Source organism: Cordyceps fumosorosea (genome assembly GCF_001636725.1).
Source record: "Cordyceps fumosorosea ARSEF 2679 chromosome Unknown scaffold_7, whole genome shotgun sequence".
NCBI lineage: Eukaryota > Fungi > Ascomycota > Sordariomycetes > Hypocreales > Cordycipitaceae > Cordyceps > Cordyceps fumosorosea.
The window spans coordinates 507,636-520,265 of record NW_017387307.1 but is presented as its reverse complement, the minus strand read 5'-3'; the positions used below and the strand labels follow the sequence as shown (position 1 = coordinate 520,265).

At 55.3% G+C, this 12,630-nt stretch overlaps 4 protein-coding genes across 4 annotated transcripts; 1 reads left to right on the top strand and 3 right to left on the bottom strand.

Moving 5' to 3' along the window:
• Positions 1 to 3,030: 3,030 nt before the first annotated feature.
• Positions 3,031 to 4,251, bottom strand: ISF_03695 (NmrA family protein; the record flags this gene model as incomplete). Its single annotated transcript, XM_018847301.1, has 1 exon — positions 3,031 to 4,251. The coding sequence occupies one exon, from the start codon at positions 4,249 to 4,251 to the stop codon at positions 3,031 to 3,033; it is 1,221 nt and encodes a 406-aa protein (XP_018705508.1).
• A 780-nt stretch (positions 4,252 to 5,031) lies between these two features.
• On the bottom strand, positions 5,032 to 5,520 carry ISF_03694 (hypothetical protein; the record flags this gene model as incomplete). The annotated part of the gene is made up of 1 exon (XM_018847300.1): positions 5,032 to 5,520. The coding sequence occupies one exon, from the start codon at positions 5,518 to 5,520 to the stop codon at positions 5,032 to 5,034; it is 489 nt and encodes a 162-aa protein (XP_018705507.1).
• A 1,962-nt stretch (positions 5,521 to 7,482) lies between these two features.
• On the top strand, positions 7,483 to 8,680 carry ISF_03693 (extracellular cell wall glucanase; the record flags this gene model as incomplete). Its single annotated transcript, XM_018847299.1, has 2 exons — positions 7,483 to 7,573; positions 7,641 to 8,680. 2 exons carry the CDS (start codon positions 7,483 to 7,485, stop codon positions 8,678 to 8,680), a joined length of 1,131 nt encoding a protein of 376 aa, XP_018705506.1.
• Positions 8,681 to 9,546: 866 nt separating this feature from the next.
• On the bottom strand, positions 9,547 to 12,445 carry ISF_03692 (topoisomerase I; the record flags this gene model as incomplete). Its single annotated transcript, XM_018847298.1, has 4 exons — positions 9,547 to 9,687; positions 9,750 to 11,981; positions 12,033 to 12,232; positions 12,391 to 12,445. 4 exons carry the CDS (start codon positions 12,443 to 12,445, stop codon positions 9,547 to 9,549), a joined length of 2,628 nt encoding a protein of 875 aa, XP_018705505.1.
• Between the last annotated feature and the right edge of the window lie 185 nt (positions 12,446 to 12,630).

Here is a 12,630-nt window from a genome sequence, read left to right as displayed (position 1 = left end):
TGCTTTTGATATCTCTTCCCACCACTCAATGCTAGTGTAACCACACGGAGTTTTTGGTTGGCTTTGTTCGTCGCCGCATCTCGTTCATGCAAGCCACTCATCCTGTCACCCGTTTGGGCCCTCTGCGTGCTGGTCGGCGTGGCGTTGACGCATAAGATGCCCGGCCGCCCGATGGAGACAGGGAGGAAGCGCATCTCTTCCCCCACAAGGACCGTGGAGGAGTTGGGAAACAGTCCGAGGTGGGTTTGGTGCTCTTTGGTTTACCTTTCCTCTTTCTTTTCTTTTTTTTCGATATTTTTTTTCCTTTTGCTCTTGTGTCCCGGAAGCTCCGCCGGGCGAAAGTTGAAGGAATAGGAAAGAGGCGGTGGTTGAGAGTCCGAGACAGGCCGCTTCATGCATTTTTTTTTGTCCATGCCTCTCTTTTTACACCTCTCGTTTGACTCCATGGAGGTGCGCATGGTCCCGACGCGTGAGGCTCAGCGTCGAAAGGTTGACTGGAATGTGGATGCCTGTCATTTTCAGCTTCGTTCCGAAGCAGGGCCTTTCCCGTGCCCTAGCTTCTCGGAGAGTCTGTTGACGAATTGCCAGCTGAAGCTTCAACCCTCGCTTTGCTTCGTGGTTCGATACATCACCAAGTGCTTCGGTTGGGGCATTCGGTTACACGAATGACGTGCCATTCATTCCCAATTCCAGGCTCAGGTTATTTTGCCAGACCCATATCAGACAGACTCTGTGACCAGTCTAGGTCAATGCGGTCTCGTCATGTCTCTTCAGCTTGAGCGAATGAATGAATGCCTCACCTGCCGGGGACAAAAGCAAAAGGAAAAAAGGCGGGGGGATCTCCAGCGATATCAGCCACGCAAAACACGAAAGAAGCGGCGTCGGGGATTTTCTGACAAGAAAACTCTGATGGCGTTTCTTTGCTTTTCTTTTGAAAAAATTTGGGACAGCTCAGGTTTGTTGGTATGCAATGAATGTGTGAATATGGGTACAGCTGGTGGTTTCTTTTTAACCCTCTGCAGCTTTCTTTTTCTATTTTCTTTTTACATTTTCTTTTTCGCGCCATGGGTAAGTTGACTGTGACTGGTACGTTGCTCGCCAACACGTCAATTCGATAGCAGTACAGTCCCTTGCCGCACAAAAAAGCACGCGCATCGAAAAGTAAAAAAGATGGATTGGCATTTTTTTTTTTTTTTTCGAAACAAGCACTTGTGCGCTGCTTGGCATTCTCTGTTGCTCAAGGGAGGGTGCGTCTAGCAAGATGCCATCTCAAGTCCATCGCGAACCATCAGCTCCGCGCCCTCTTGGATTAAGCTTCTGGGCTGTTTTAGCTTTGAAGCCTGTACGTGTTCCTAGTGATTGACGTTTCACGATGCGAAGAAAAGGCTTGAGCGTCTGTCTTGCTGCGCTCCGGCTTCGCGGGAGACGCCAGTGCCCAGTGCGTGCCACGTCGAGCCAGTGCACAGGTAGATATCCGCCGAGAAACGAGGCTTTGCTTTCATCCCGAGCGTCCATCTATCTGTGCTTCTAGACACGTGTTCTGTCATCTCGTCTGTGTATGTTCAAGCCCGAGCGAGCTGCACCTGGTCCCAATGTCACGATACGTCATTCTTGGGCCCTTGCTCCCTTGATTACGTGTAGTCTTTCCGATCAGTCCTCCCTCAGCAAGGGCGATGCCTGGAATGCCGAGCCTGTCCACCACGACCCCAGAGCCTGGTGAAACTACGTCAAGCGACATGCTCGCTTGTTAGCGAGAATGGCTCGCGCATGGCCCTGATGAAGGCTAAAAACTGGCCCAATACGGCAAGCGACGGTGGGCGACTCGAAAACTTAAAAAGGCATACAACCTAGTCGGGCGGGTGCTGTAGGGTAGGGCAGGCTGGATCGGGAGTGATGGCTCCGCGAGTCCGCAGTAAAAGAAAACACACTGGGGAGACAGAATAAAACACAGTGAGATGACAAGTAGAATATGTGTGTCTGTTGCTAGGTCACAGGCATTGTAGTGTGCTGTTGATGGGTGACTCGACCTCGAGTTGTATGTCTGCTAGTGATGCTGGATCAAGGACCGAGTTTCGAGCAACCAGGACCACAAGGGCAACTGACCGCGTGAGAACGTCCAAGAGGTGATAAGTATATCAAGAGACGAAGCTAGGCGGATCATTTATTGGAAATGCAATGTAGACAGATGCGTGCTTAGAAATGCTGTATCACGCCCCGACTGCTCAAACCTGGCCTCGACGTCACGGACATTGGCATTTCCTCAACACATAAAAGTTTACCATGAACTGCGCCGATCCAACGTAGTTCGGTCAAATGCTCGTAGCAACCGCTCTCACCCCCATGGCTGTTGGGTGAGCTCCCCCGAAGCAACGGACAGCGGCAGTCTTTTGTGCTCAAATCACTTCTCATAAGACTGTACCGTCTTGAAGACGACAACGAAATCGAACATGAAAAATGGATCAGAAGACGATCCCGTGTTATTGCTTACCGGCCTCGACGAGAGCAAAACCATGCCACCAAATGAGGAGGCTGTGGCGGAAGGGCCACCTGTCGAGATGGCGGCGAGGGCTTGGCTGGACCATCGATCCCCTGGTCGTCACAGCCACGCGCCGAACCGGCAGATGCTACGCAGCAGGGCGAGCATGTGTGTTGCCAGAGGATAGGACGTTGCGTATCACAGCCACGCCCAGATGCTTGTCAAGCATGGCCCCAGATTCCGCCCTACTTCGCATCCCGCGCGTGCCGGCTTTCCGGAGGGCTGCTCGAGAAAGCGGCGCAGGGCGCAGGGCATGCACGGCAAGGACCACGATGGATGACGCTACGAAGAAGGATAGAGTAGACGCGTATTTATTGTCGTTGGAAAAGGGGTTGGCTAATCTGACGTCAAGTCGGTTGACAACCCCAAGTGTCAGAGCCGTAATGGCAAGGGACAGAGAACATGTGCAAGGTCAACGCGTATGAATTCGTCAGCGTCGTGCCATGGCGAGCCGGGCTTTCCGAGGCCCCCGGCAGCACCATGACCGGGGATCCTCACAGCCTCCCCCTTCTGCCGTCCTCCGCGACCTTGAGCACCGGACGGAGGTTGTTCACACGCGTCCACAGGTCCGGCAGCCCCCTCTCCTTGCTCCGCTCCTCCTCCCTCCGGAACCACTCCTCCACCGAGCGCACCCTCCGCGGGTGAATCTCGTCCAGCAGCGCCCAGTCGCGGCGCACCACCCCGTCCTCCCCCCCGGACCGCTTCCACACGTTCCAGAAGCCGGTGAAGTTGTCCCGCAGCGTCATGGTCGCGGCGTCCGCCGGGTCCGCGTTGTACCCGGCCGGCGCCGCGGCCGCGCGGCTCAGCGGCCCGGACTCCCAGTACTCGGCGAGGTCGACGTCGACGAAGCGCGCCGGCCGCCCGGTGACCGCGGAAAAGGCACGCGCGAGCTCGTCGTACCGCACCAGGTCCACGGCGACGGCCAGGTCCATGCCGTCGGCGCGCGAGGGGTGGTCCAGCAGCCACCGGACGTAGTGCCCGCAGTCGTCGAGGTCGACGTGCGCGACGGCGCCGGAGCGGCCGAGCGGCACGCGCCAGGTCACGACGCCGTCCGCGTCGACCAAGGGCGACGAGGGCGTGCCGGCCCCGACTACCATGTCCATGTAGGGTCCCGTTGTGAACAGCGCCGCCCGCATGTTGTGACCGGCCGGGTCGCGGTTCTGCTGCAGAATCCACTCCCCGACGCGGCCCTTGCCGTCGTAGTGGCCGCAGCGCAGCGCCGGGTCGTGCCCGCCCTTCTTGTACGCGAAGTCGAGGTTGCCGTACACGAAGAGCTCCACGCCGGCCTCCTCGATGGCGAGCTCGTAGGCGCGCATCGCCCAGAACGTCTCCGTCTTCTCGCCGGCGTTGAAGCCGTCGACGTTGACAAAGGCGAAGCGCGCGCCGCGCAGGCCGGCGCGGAGGTCGGGCTCGCTGGCAAAGGTGCCCTCGAGGGCGGTGACGTTGGGGAGCTGCAGGAGCTCGAGGGCGCGGCGCGAGGTGGCGTCGCGCGTGAGGAAGCGCACGGCGTAGGCGCCGTCGTGGACGAGACCGCGGATGACGGCCATGCCCTGCGCCCCGGTGCCGCCGACGACGAACACGAGAGGAGCGGAAGTCGAGGGTGTTGACATGTTCTTTGTTTGTTTGGTGAGTTTTCTATAGATGATGATGATGCTGCTGCTGCTGCTGCTGCTCTCGTCGTTGTTGCTTTCTGTGATGAGGCCTGGAGGGAACATCTTTTGCGGAAGACCGGGCACCTTTATATACACACGACAACGTCAAAACTCCGTGACGGACCGAGCATGGTAGAAGCTGGCAAAGTTAGCCACAATGTGACGAATGCCTAGATCACTAATCCGCCCATGCCACCATGGGACGCTGCCATACCATGATGGAGGAGGACGCGATCGGCTTCGTCACCTTTTCGTCCTAGGCTAGCTTGGCCGAAAGCTGAGCCCATGTGCGACTCGTAATACTTTCATGTTGTAAAGGGAAATTAGGCAGTAGAAATTGCCGAATCGATCAGTCATTTTCGAAATATTGGCCAAGGCGTCGACGTGGAAGAAAGGTTGCGGCGGATTGGTCCTGTCGATGTGGCTGTTGGTGGTTGGAAGATTGATATAAATGTCCGCATAACCCCGCAGCGGCGCATTGCGTGGTGGTGATTTATGCGCTGCGGCATTTCGCGGCGTTTGCGCTTTGTACTTGTTTGGCCGCATGCGCAAAATGCTAGGATATTTTGTCTTGCGATAGATAAGTAATGAAAGTAATTGCTCGGCGTGTGAGTCACTGTAATAAATTCCATATCGGACAATGATAACTATAGATGCCAGTTTAAAGCTCGGCACATTCTTGGTAAGTTGTTGCCATGTGGTTCCTCCCAGTCAACTTTTGCACTTCACTTTGGCGGCCATGTAAATGAATAATTGTTTATCGTCTATTTCGGTGCATTATTGAAGGTCCTCCATCAGTTGCTAACTTTTCTAGTGTTACATCTTGGTCCAAGTTCAACGTTCTTAAGCAGACGTCTCCTCGTTGGGATCACGGCAGCGGTCAGCCGCACAGATGAGGCCCTCGCAGCAGGGCTTGTCGGGCTGAGGGCCGCCGGCGACGTAGCAGGTAGCATACTTGGCGAGGCAGGTCGGCTCCGGGGTGGGCGCGGGCTTGGCCTCCTCCTCTTTGGGATCGCGGCAGCGGTCCGCGGCGCAGATCAGACCTTCGCAGCAGGGCTTGTCGGGCTGGGGCCCGCCGGCGACGTAGCAGGTCGCGTACTTGGCCAGGCAGGTGGGCTCGGGAGCGGGCGCCGTCGCGGTGAGCTTCTTGGGGTCGCGGCAGCGGTCGGCGACGCAGATGAGCCCACTGCAGCAGGGCTCGGAGGGGTTGGGCTGGCCGGGCTTGTAGCAGACGCCGTACTCGGCCAGGCAGGTGTCGCGCATCTCGATGGCCGCGGCGGAGGCGGCGCCGGCGAGGGCGGACATGGCGGCGAAGGCAGTGGTGAACTTCATTGTGACGGTTGAAAGGGTGGTATTTGGTGTGCAAGTGTAAAGGGTGGTTGAAGGTAGAGCGCGATGGTTTGATGATGAGAAGGTCTGGATCAAGGAGGGCGAACTGAGTATACTTATATTCCGAGAGGTTCAAGAGAGAGCCGCGCTAGAAGGTGCATCGATGGCTGTCTGCAGGTAACTTTGGTTCTTCGTATTTACCCAGTCAAGTCAAAGCTGACATGCACACATCGAATCAGGACTGTCGGCAACTCTCACCAGCGGCGATGGCCCGCAACGTGTTCCACCCAGGGACGTCATAGGCAGATGTACCGGCCGGAACATATGGCCTTACGGGCTTGGCATTTCCGCTTGTCAAGGAAACAGAGCCTTTTTTGCTAGTGAGTCGTATTTACTGTACGTTACAGAGGCATAGTTCGAACTAGCTAATCCGGGATGACGAGAGCGGCCTCTTGATGGGCAGGGCCGTCGATGTCATTTCTGTTGCAAGTGGACTCGAGATGGCTGTATACGGCTCATCAGCAGTACCGTGGCCGACGAAAGAGGAAGCTTTTATCAACTTTGCGCCAGCCAAGAGCCGAAATGCGGCAATTGACAGAGTACGCCGGGAAACAGCGCGGGTTCCCGGAATCATGGCGATGGGTGGAGGTGGCGTCTGGAGCCGCAGCAGCGGGCTTGGTTTTCGCGCTCAATCTCTGCATAGGGCTATCGACTGCGGGAGCCGGAAAACACAATCTTCGGGTCGATGGGCACCGCGGCAATGGCAACGATAATGACGTCCTAGGCGGGTTTGTGAGGGGGCGCCGCCGGTGGACTGCGGTGATACTGGGCCCAAGGTTCCCGGCTGGTGGCTCCGCGCAGCTAATTTTAGCAATGCCGATCCAGAGAGCTGAAGGAACTGCAGAAAGGAAATACGAGCGAGCGGGACTGGGGGCGGCACTTGGGCGGCCTTACGAGGCTCGGGATAGCCTCCTTGATTGAATATGTTTGTTGTTTACCTTTCTGGAGAGGAGGGCTGCGTATCGGGTGGGTGGTGGTGGTGGAAGCACGGATGCGGGTGCCGGAGGGGAGGATAGGACGGCTCAATGAGAGACATAAGAGGCACAGCACACAGGTTGCATCCCGGAGATGAATTGCACACTCGCTATACGAGAAATTGCTGGAAAATGATGGCCAGGTATCAGTACAGAGAGGTTCGCAGGTAAAGAGAACTGTTGTCGTCCCAGCCACCAATTTAAGCGAGCCCAGCCACCCAGCTCCACCAAGAGCGCAGAGACCCCGTCTGGGCAAATTTCAAATTTACAGCGCATTGCAGCGGATTTACAGGGCACTTTGCTTAACAAACCCTCTGCAAACAAACGCTGAAACCAGCCACAGGTGGCAGATGAGGTGACGAGACTACAGTTGATGTCTCACCACACTCTGCACCTATTATGTATGTACTATGCTGTTTGATAGTGAGGAGATATCAATGACACTTCAATATTTTGAAAATTGATTATGCTGTACAGGTGATTCTCGTATGGTTGGATGTATTGTATACTTCCTAGCACATCACATCTCTACATCCCATCCACCCTGCTGACACTGCCTTCCTACAAAGGTACTATACTTCCTACATATACATATCGCGTGGCTGGGAACGCGCAATTCAATCAAGGAAACAAGCCTCGACATTGGGCAACGGCACCCTGGCTCCCGATCTTGGCGGGCCTGTGCCTGATTCCTCAAAACGCCTAACGTTTTCTTCTTTTTATATTTCATGTCTGCTAGTATCCTGTCTCGGTCTCTTTGTTCTATTCTTCATCGTCCCCTCCCCTACCTACATACGCGAACGGGAACTTATAGACCGCCAATTACCAAGCAACGGCAAACGACAACCCGCCGTTTGGTCCCCTCCATATACAAAACAAACGCATCACATTCCCCAATAGTATATTTTACTATACACACACACATTCAATCATGAGAATACCATTCCGGATAGCAGCAGGCACGGCTCTTCTTGCCACGACAGCGGCTCAAACATGGAGCAAATGTAATCCGCTGCAGCAGAGTGCGTACAAACAAACTGAACTCTCCTTCATCCCTTGCAGCCCAACATACTAACACCCCGCCTCCAGCATCGTGCCCGCCCAACACGGCCCTCGGCATGACCATCGACGTTGACTTCACAAAGGGCTCCGTTAATTCGTTCGAGGCCCAGGGCGTCCCCAGCTACAGCAGCACCGACGGCGCCACCTTCACCGTCGCCGCCAGCGGCGACGCCCCCCAGCTCAACTCGCTCTTCTACATCATGTTCGGCCGCGTCGAGATCACCATGCGCGCCGCGCCCGGCGCCGGCATCGTCTCCTCGCTCGTCCTCGAGTCCGACGACCTCGACGAGATCGACGTCGAGTGGCTCGGCAGCAACCCCAACGAGCTGCAGTCCAACTACTTCGGCAAGGGCCGCACCACCGACTACAACCGCGGCCGCTTCCACGCCGTCCCCGCCGGCACCCAGAACCGCTGGGTCACCTACGCCATCGACTGGACCCAGGATCGCATCCAGTGGATCGTCGACGGCGCCGCCGTCCGCGAGCTCCGCCGCCAGGACGCCGACCAGGACCAGTACCCGCAGACGCCCATGCAGGTCAAGTTCGGCACTTGGGCCGGCGGCGACCCGTCTCGCAACCCGCCCGGCACCGTCGAGTGGGCGCGCGGGCCCACCGACTTCTCCAAGGGGCCCTTCTCCATGACCGTCCGCTCCCTGAGGGTGACTGACTACTCCACCGGCAAGCAGTACCGCTACAAGGACACCTCCGGCTCCTGGCAGTCCATCGAGGCCGTCGGCGGCCAGGTCAACGGCAACGCCGGCGCGAGCAAGAACGCGCCGACGGTCACCGCCACCGGCGTCGCGCCGCCCACCACGTCGGGGCCGGGAGTGCCCGTCGGCGGCATGGTCAAGGACGGCAGCCCCGCGACAAAGACCCAGACCGGCTGGCCCTGGGTCGGCACAAACCCGCCCACCGGCGGCAGCATCCCCAGCGGCTGGTACATGACGTCCTCGGGCAAGATCATGCGCTCCGCCGCCGCGGCGCTCGCCACGCCTTCGCTGCTGCTGTCGGCCGTGTCCGCCTCGGTGGCCGTCGGCGTGGCCATCTTCATGGGCAGAACTCCCTGAGACGGGCGGGCAAAAGAAACATGTTATAATGACCGGTATTGATTCTCACGAATGCTTTCACACATACAAAGCGCATGTATATATATGATGGAGGGTGGCCAATCGTTGCCAACCCTCGGGACACTCACAGACGACGTTCACGCACAAGGGTACACAAAGCATATAGACGGATGGGATAGAATGGCTACTACAAATCGCGACACAGCGCATAATAACACGCACTTGGAATTGCTTTCAAAAAACCATTTAACCAGGTGAATCGAATTCAGCAATACAGGGACCTAACTAAGCCATTTCAATGCAATTTGTGTATGCAGTGTATATATTTTGCCCGCCTTCGCTCTCCCACTAGCAGCAACGTGATGATGGCGCCAACTAGAATACACCCAAGCCCGTATAGACGTACTGAAATGATGAAAAACGCAATTCCACCTCCCCACTCATAAAAGCTGCTGCATCTTGTATCGAATGTGTCTGTCCGCCGTTCGATGGTCCTTTCTTCCTCTCTTTTTTTATCATCCTGCGACAAAAACGCCATAATCCCCCCCCACCCCGTTCCCCCGTGCAGCAAAAACGCGCGTCATTGTACAACAACAAAATATCATCAATTGCCGCCTTTCGGCTTCCAATGTCTCTCCGTTTTTTGCGCGCGGGTCCCCCGGTAACTTGGAAATGTTGTATAGCGCTCCTCTTCCGTGCAAAGGTACGCCAGAACAAGAAACATAAAGCAGATGCGAGATCCCGACAAAAGCCAATAAAACAGTACAAATCAAAAGGTAATAAAAGGAAAACGATGAGATAATAATAGAATATGTCAGTAGCAACCTCCCTGTGAAGCTTAACAAATGCAGCGCACATTTTCCCATTCAAAACTCCCAATCGTCGGCGTCCTCCACCGACTTGATGGCCCAGCGGAACTTGTCTCGCAGAGTCTTCGAGAAGAACTTCTCAATAGGAACGTCAAACTTCTTCGAAAACACAACCGTGAGACGAGGATCGATGTAATTCTAGCACATGTATTAGTATCACGCCACCTTTGCACTGGCACGTCCCTTTCGGCTTGACTTACAATCTTGGAAGTGCCTAGGGCGACTTCCTTGTTGCCATCACGGTCCTCAGCTTGCGTCTCCAGCACCTTGACGCGGTCATCAAACTTCTCCACCGCCGCGGCAAGCTTCTCAACGGTCGGGCCGCGCCCTTCGGCCTCAACCTTGTTCGTCTTGTTCTCCTTCTTGAACTTAGTTTCGAGGTCCTTGGCAGCAATGAGTCGCTCTTTAAGCTCTTTCTCTGGTAGTGCCTTCTCCTTCTCGGACTTGCGCTTCTCGTTCTCCTTTTCGAATTTCTTGGTGATCTTGGTGCGCTGCTCCTCAACAAGGAACTGCTGGTGCGCCAGAATCCATTCCTTGTCGATTTCCTCGTCGATCTGGAAGTAAGCAGCGCCCTTCTTCTTCTTCTGGCTAGGATCAATGTCAAGCATCATCATTTTGGTGCGCCACTGCTGATATCGCAGGCCCTTGATACGGTCGCCTAGCTTCTGCATCTGCTGCTCGTGGCCAGCACCGACTGAGCGCTTGTGGTTACAGAGGATGGCAACCTCTCGGTTGCAGTCATTGTACAGTTTGACCTTCTCTGCAATCGAGCCTTTGGACCGAGGATCCTTCTCAAGATCTCGCAGAAGTCTGGACATTGTAAATGAGGCATTGTACGTACGGAACACCTTGGCGGTGAGTCCCTGCATGTAGCTGTTCAAGTGCTTGTTGAGCTGAGAGGTGGTCAAGCGATCGAAAAGATCATCTCCATCAGACTTGGGCGGCTTCTTGAATAGCTTTAGATTCTTGAAAACCTGCGCATCGACCGTGGCAGTCTCATTGTAGCGGATACTGTCCTTGCCCAGGAAATCGAACGTCACCTTGTTCGGTGGCTCTAGGGTAATGTGCTCGTATTTTAGCGAGCAGCAGCCGACAGTGTCGGCTTCATTCTCCGTATCCTTTTCGTTGCCCGCTCTCAACGCCAGCTTGTCAATCAGGTACATGGCTGTGGCCCTTTGACGATCGGCCATGATTTCGCTCTTGAGTTCCTTGGTGTAATCGCGGCGAATCTTGCCAATGTGCTTCTTGAGTTCGCGGGCCTTCTCGAACTTCTTGAAGTCACTCTGTCCCTTGACATCACTGGCAGCTCCCAGCATGACATACTTGTAGGCACCATTGATGTTTTCTTGCCACATGGCAAGCCAGGTAGCCTTCTGGTCATGCTGGACAGCTTTCCATTTGTGGCCCTTGGGAGGCTCCGGAACCTTGGCGTTCTTGCCAACGTTGATCGTAATCTGCTCCGGCCAGACCCGCGTCTTCACACGACCAGTCTTGGGGTGCTCGCCTCGGCCACGGAACAAGCTGGGCGGTTCAACACGAAAGTTACCCACTTTTTGCTTTCTTCCATCCCAAAGGCAGGTAATGTAGGGCGCCTCCAACTTGTCCTTCTCGGTCTTAGCAGCTTCCTTCTCAGCCTTGGACAAGTTCTTGTTTTTCTTAGCCTCCGTTTTCGCTAGCCAGTGATCGTACATTTTTCCAAAGTCGCACTTATCCAAGCTCTTAATCGCCACCTTGTCGCCGGCCGTGTTCTTAGCACCGCCATTCTTCTTGATGATTTCAGCAAAGTCATTGAAGAAGTTCTGCCTGAACGTGGGATTGTCGAGGTGGTGAGAGGATGCAGGGGTCATCATGGCAACCCAAAAGGTGGCCACTTCTTCCGCTTCGAGGGGGAGAGTAACATCTTGGCCATCATACTTGAGCTTCACATGGCTCGGCAGAGGCTCGTAGGCGGGAGCAAACAAAACACCGTTGTGCTCCAAAGTTTGCCATTTGATGGAGTCATCCTCGGGTTTGGGTGCATTCCACCATTCGTATTCTTCCTCCTCCGCCTCCTCTTCCTTGACCCCCTTCTTCGTGTCATTGGCAGATGTAGACTTGCCCTTCTTTGCTGGCGTAACAGCCTTGGCTTTCTTCGAAATCGGCACGTCAGAGTCGGACTCCTCCTTCTTTACGCCGTTCGACTTGCGCTTGGGGGTGACACCGTTTGATTTTCGCTTGCTCCCAGACGTTTTGGCAAGAGGAGCGTCGTCATCAGACTCGTCCTTGATGCTCTTTCTCGGAGTTGCCTTCTTCTTCGCGTCCTTAGCGCGAATCGCCTGGGCCTCCTTGGCGGCAGATTTCTCGATGGATGCCTTCTTCTTAGCGAGGCTACCCAGAGGCATGTCATCTTCATCATCGGAGTCGACAACGGTCTTGTGTTTACGTCGCTTGGCCTGATGCTCGTGTCAGTAGAGAGAGCTGCATTCTGTGGCTAGGCATCTTACCAAGGGCGCGACATCGCTATCCGAATCGTCCTTGTAGCTCATCTTGGTGATTGACGTGCGAGATTTGCGCTTGTTGTTGGAAATACCGTCAATGTCCATGGCGTCCGAGTTGTTACGGACGAGGATGTTATCGCCGGATGACTTTGGTACAGAGCGGTCGAGTGCCTTATCCATCGATGCGGTGACCTTTGCAGCCGAAACTGTAGGGAGGTGGTCAGCGGGCGCGTCGTTTTTGGATGCGAGGTTGCGGTCGGCGCGGACGGGAGGTGGAAGAAAGTTCTTTCAACGTGTCGCAAAGCGCGTGTAACCGCCAAAATATCCACAACATTTATTGAAGCCTGACACAGAGCACACATACCGTTTCCGTTTGGCCTGGCGAGAGGCACGTCGTCGTCGGAGCTGCTGTAAGACATCTTGGAAAGCGCGAGTAAAGACGAGGGAACCAAGGTGTAGTTTGGCCTAAAAGACAGCTGTGAGACGAATTGACGAGCGATTCTGGTATAGGAAGCAAAAAAAAAGGGAGTAAGGCGGTGAAAGCCGACCCCTCCACGCCTAGTACAGGTGAAGAGGGAATTAAAATAGGCCACCTTTTAAGGAG